The 5311-nt window shown below is 50.3% G+C and overlaps 1 protein-coding gene across 1 annotated transcript in view; it reads left to right on the forward strand.

The window, feature by feature from the left end:
* LOC130385645 (cadherin EGF LAG seven-pass G-type receptor 3-like) overlaps positions 1–2758 on the forward strand; it is a 30394-nt gene extending 27636 nt beyond the window's left edge. The window contains exons 20-21 of the mRNA XM_056594302.1: positions 1440–1634; positions 1908–2758. Coding sequence (XP_056450277.1) covers positions 1440–1634; positions 1908–2758 — 1046 coding nt within the window. The remainder of the gene's footprint in view (positions 1–1439; positions 1635–1907) is intronic.
* Positions 2759–5311: the final 2553 nt, after the last annotated feature.

The raw sequence follows: 5311 nt of genomic DNA on the forward strand, positions 1-5311 counted from the left end.
GGTTGGATGGGAATAGTTCGAATACCAGGACAGAACTACTAAATCATGCCCAACACTGACACCTTTATTTAGTTATATTATTTAGTTATCATTTAGTTTATAATTAAGATGAGTTTAGGTACGTGAAAATTCTAGAAAAGCGAAACAGTTCCAGCAGGGAACCGGGGACAACTCCCATCACTGGGACTGCAACTCCCACAAGCAAATTAGCCCCAGCTGTTGAAAAATCATTTCTGGCTTGACGACTGCTGAGCTGGCTTTATAACGCAGGTGCTTACTCAACCTATAAAACAATGCCCCGGTGATTTAGAGAGCCCTAAGCATACAAGCCCAGTCATTTACCAATGATTAAAAGGGTATCTTAGGGAATGTTAAAAGGAATGTCTCATTCCATCTACAACAGCAGCAAGCTGTTTAAAAGGCATTTTACTCTACTGTAATCACTGCACAATTGATTCGGAGATTAAGTCAACCGTGTTTATAACTGCATGCTAATAATCATTTCAGCAATGTCTTTATGTCTATCTACAGTCTGTGGTTTATCTTTCTCCTCTACTCCCTCATCTACTTCTTCACCGACATGCTATCCAAACTGCTTTTGAAGTAGTCCTTCCTTCATGTTGCTTTCTTTTTCCAAACTAGACAGTAAAAAAACACACTGGGGAATTTCCTCAAGGGGTTAACATAACATATCTGTGGCCTTCCTGCTAAGCCATCTAAAATGTAACTGAAGTGTGTGTGTGTGTGTGTGTGTGTGTGTGTGTGTGTGTGTGTGTGTGTGTGTGGATGCCTGCTGTGAATCTGCTTTGCCAGCGCTAAGTAGAAAGCATTTGTTCTTTAGTGCAATATGGAAACACAACTCGGGTCCCCGGAGGTGATGTCAGTGTGTGAGCCCGGCTCATTAAATGTAGATTCACAACACATACACCCCAAAGAGGACAAGTTAGGATTGGAAAAGATAGAAAGTATTACTAAACACAGGACATTTCCCATCTAGGATTAATATTTATTCATGGTATCCGTATTCATGGTATCCGTATTCATCGTATCATAAGAAGAACATAATCCAGAATATGCATCACACTGCATTTATTAGTATTCATGAAGATAAGCGTTATTCTTTTATTGCTTTGATTACTACTTTCACATAATGTGTGAATGAGTTGCTGGCTCATTGTTGGATACTTTTTCCAGTATGTTAGTTGACTGTGATTACTAGTCTGTAAATTCCCTAGTTGATCCTTGCCTTGTCGCACGGATCTCATTGTCCAAAAGGACTTGATGTGTGACAATGAATGTGTGTTATACCCTGCATTTGATAAATATCATGACAAAACATTTGCACACTAATCAATTGTGTTGCAGTAAATGCTCAAAGGCCACACATTCATCCCAGATTTACTGAATAATCAATGGCCTTCGTTCCTTGTGATTGACAGACCTGGACGGCAACGACCTGCTGTCCTATTGGCCCGCCCTGGAGGAGAGCGACAACCGCAGCCTGCAGAAGTGGGGCTCGGAGCGCCCTCTGGGGGCCGACTACAGTAAGGACGCCGCCAACAACAACCAGCCCGACGCCTCGCTCACTAGCGGGGACGAGAGCGGCCTCACGCAGCCAGGCAGGCACCGCAAGGGTAAGTCACTCACACACAGGCTCAAAATAAATTTGAGCCCGTGTGATTTAACGCATACATTTTTTCGCTCAACTTTACGCATCGCATCCTTTTCCTCCTCTCTCTCTCATTCACTCACTCACACTCTCACTCTCACTCTCAGTCTCAGTCTCACTCTCACTCTCACTCTATCACTCACTCACTCACTCACTCACCCCCTCACTCTGACTATCCTGTTCCTCGCTCCACTCGCGTCACATGATCTGATTTCTTCCTCCTCCCCCCTCCCTCCAGGTATCCTGAAGAACCGTGTGGGCTGCCCCCCAGCCCTGCAGGGCCGCGGCCCCAGCGAGCTCAACTGGTACCGGACCTCCACGCTGGGCCACCGCGGCGTGCCGGCCGCCTCCTACGGCCGCATGTACTCCCACGCCACGGGCTCGGCCGGCGGCGGCGGGGGCGGCGGCGGCGGGGGGGGCAGCGGCTCCCTCTCGCAGCCCGCCTCGCGCTACTCGTCCCGGGAGCACCTGGACTCCCTGGCCCGCCGCCAGCTGACCCGGGACCCGCTGGGCCGGCCCACGGTGGGCGGGTCGCGGGACCGCCTGGACTCCCGTGGCTCCCGGGACAACCTGGACCTGCTGCCCCGGCGTAGGGAGCTGGGCCCGGGGGGCGGCGGCGGCGGAGCGGGGCCGGACCACCAGCGGGTGTCGTCCTCCAGGGAGAACCTGGCGGGGTCCCGGGACCGGCTGGACTACCCGCCCCACGCGGGCAGCGCCCACGCCTCGCGGGAGGACCTGAGCGGGGGCGGCGGGGAGGGCTACCTGGGGGGGTCCCGCTCGCAGCTCAACACGCTGACCCGGCGGCAGGCCACGTCCCGGGAGCACCTGGCGGCGGGCGGGGGGGCGCTGGTCAGCAGCCGGTCCCGGGAGCAGCTGGAGACCAACGGAGGAGGAGGAGGAGGGGGGGGGGGAGGGGGGTCCCAGGCCCAGCCCTGCCGGGAGTGGCTCCGCACGCTGCCCCCCCGCCAGCCCTCGCACCCGGACCAGCCCCCCGCGTCGCCGCCCCCCCCCATCTCGGAGGAGCCCCAGCAGGAGCAGCCCTCCGCCCCGGGGGCCCCCCGCGGCCGGGGCCCCCCCCCCCTCGTGTAGGTACCCGGGCGCGCCCCCCCTGACCCGCCCGCCCTCCAGCGAGCACCTGGACATCCTGTCCTCCATCCTGGCCTCCTTCAGCTCCAACGTCTTGGCTCCTCCCCCCGGGGCCAATGGCTCCGCCCACGGCCCCTCCCCCTCCCCGCCCCGTTCCCTCACCTCCCAGAGCATCTCTGAGGTCTCCCCCGACTCAGAGTAAGTGACCCCCCTCCCCCCCCGACTCCCCTGTCTGTCCCTCACTGCTAACCCCGCCCCCCTTCTAGCTAACCACGCCCCCTGCTAGCTTACCCCACCCCCTGCTCGATAACCCCACCCCCTCACTCCCTCTCAGCACAGTTCTGATTGGTTGTCATGTGTAGTTTCTTGTCATCCCTTACTTCCTCCTCCCTACCTCCTCCTTCCTTCCATCATCCCGCCCCCCAAGTTTGACCTACTGTTCATCTTCTTCTCTTATTTATTTAACTAATGTTCTTTAACAATATTCCTGTATCAAATACGTTTTTTGGAATAGGAATAACAGCAGACTAGCTAACTACTGTGGAGCGGGAGACTTTGTGAGGGCTAAAACTAAAACCTTTTACAGCGCACGTTTTAACAACTGCATCTCCCTTTGTCTACAGAGCCAACAGAAGCGAAGGCCAGTCCTGATGACCGCCTCCAAATCCCATGATGCAGTGTGCCTGAGTCACCAGGGCTAGGGTCAAAGGTGACGGATCGACTCTGGGTTACCGGAGCTCTGATTTCCGATGGGGTCAAGGGTGACCGAGTGATTTGCGGGAACATACAATGTCAAAAAAAATCTGCGTCTCTAAGGCTTTCGGTTTGGTTTATCGTTTTTTTCAAAAGGATGCAACTATGATGGGCTGATTGTATAGATTGAGTTTTTTTTTTTTTTTCGTCACCAATTCCTTGCAAGGGTTGAGTCTTACTGATGAACATGGTGCCATGTTGCCATGGTGACCACCTCTTCTACCTGGAGAGTGTGTCTGGGTGGATTTTGATGGAAGAAAAAAAAAAAACAGACTGATCTCCAAAACATACGCCCCGAAACATGGAAAAAAGAAAGAAGGGGCAAAGAAGAGGGGTAAAACTGTACATAACATTTTTATACATTTTGTATTTTTTTCATTGGAGATTAAGGAAAAGATGAAAACTACTTGTGATGTTTTTTGAAGATTTATGTCCATGTGTGGATGGATGTGAGGCGACTGGATGAAGAAGAATATCATTTATTGCTGAAAATAGAAATTCACAAACCCAACCACCCCAACCCGCCACACACCCACCACCACCAATAGTTTTATTCATTTCCCGTTTGCTCTCTTTCCCCGATCATTACCTTTGTGTATAAAACGTAGGAACAGGGGGCCGGCGACTGTGATTGAATGAGATTAACAGGAAGTGATTTGAAAGAAGTGATTGTAGATACAGAGAGGAATTCTAAAAAAAAACAGAATCGACGGCACGAAACGATTGTGCCAGGACAGACGGTTGATGGTAAGATGGCAAGGCCGAAAGAGATCGCCCATTTTGGTTCCTGCTGGGTCGAGGACTGAGACTAAAGGTCATGTTCTCGACAAACTGTGCTGTTGTTTTTCGGGAACCCCAACACCTACTGGAGGTGAATGTTTCCTTCGTCCTAGTAAATTTTGTCTCTTTTAAATTTTTTCTGTGCCTGGTGCTGTTTCAAACCATATCAGTTATAGGAAGAAAACAATCGATTTGGATCTAGAAGTGTTTCTGGAACCTTATAGAACTTTCCAGACCTGCAGTTAGAGGCGTGAGGTCCTTCCGGCTCCGTGGGCAACAGGTGTATATCCGTTTACAACCGCAGAAGGTATCTTCAAACCAATCCAGGTATTACACACACTTTGCTGAATCCCATCTCAACCTGCCTCAAAAGAACTACCCTTTCACCCTTTGGAGCTGGACGAATCTCCCGCCAAAACGCAGGCAGACACACTTACTAAAGCTCCGTGCTCACGACCAAACCTAAGCCAAAGGATTCATGTTTTCAATCCCTATTTTGTAATTCCGATGATTCTCTCCGACATCGTTTGTAAGCAGAAGAACCTCATTTTATTTTTTATTGTCTATACCAGAGTATTGCATTGAATCTTGATGCAGTTATTTATTTATTTATAAATGTATTATTTATTTATTTATTCCTTTTGTGATGTATTATTTAATGTGCCATAGAAGCGTTCAATAAACTGGTCTCCGGGTTCATGCGCGTTCAGCTCAAAGCGTTGGGTTTTGTTCAACCGACGCTGACTTGGCACTTAAGACCTCTCTTTGTTCTATCTGCAACCCTGAAACCTTTAGTGTTTGGTTTTAGGTATATCCATTTGTCTGGTAGGATGAGTTGACTTCCCCTGTCTAAAACCGTGTTTAAAACCCATGACGTGTTTTACCAACATAAGAAAAAACAGCCAATCTTAAACCAACAACATCAACAGCTTTTTGTTTGTTTTGAGTTCCACGACAACACAAGGAAAACCCATTTCATCTGGGCCGTGGACAAACTCCCAGCTTGTCTCTCTGTCACAGTCA

Source organism: Gadus chalcogrammus, chromosome 1 (genome assembly GCF_026213295.1).
Source record: "Gadus chalcogrammus isolate NIFS_2021 chromosome 1, NIFS_Gcha_1.0, whole genome shotgun sequence".
NCBI lineage: Eukaryota > Metazoa > Chordata > Actinopteri > Gadiformes > Gadidae > Gadus > Gadus chalcogrammus.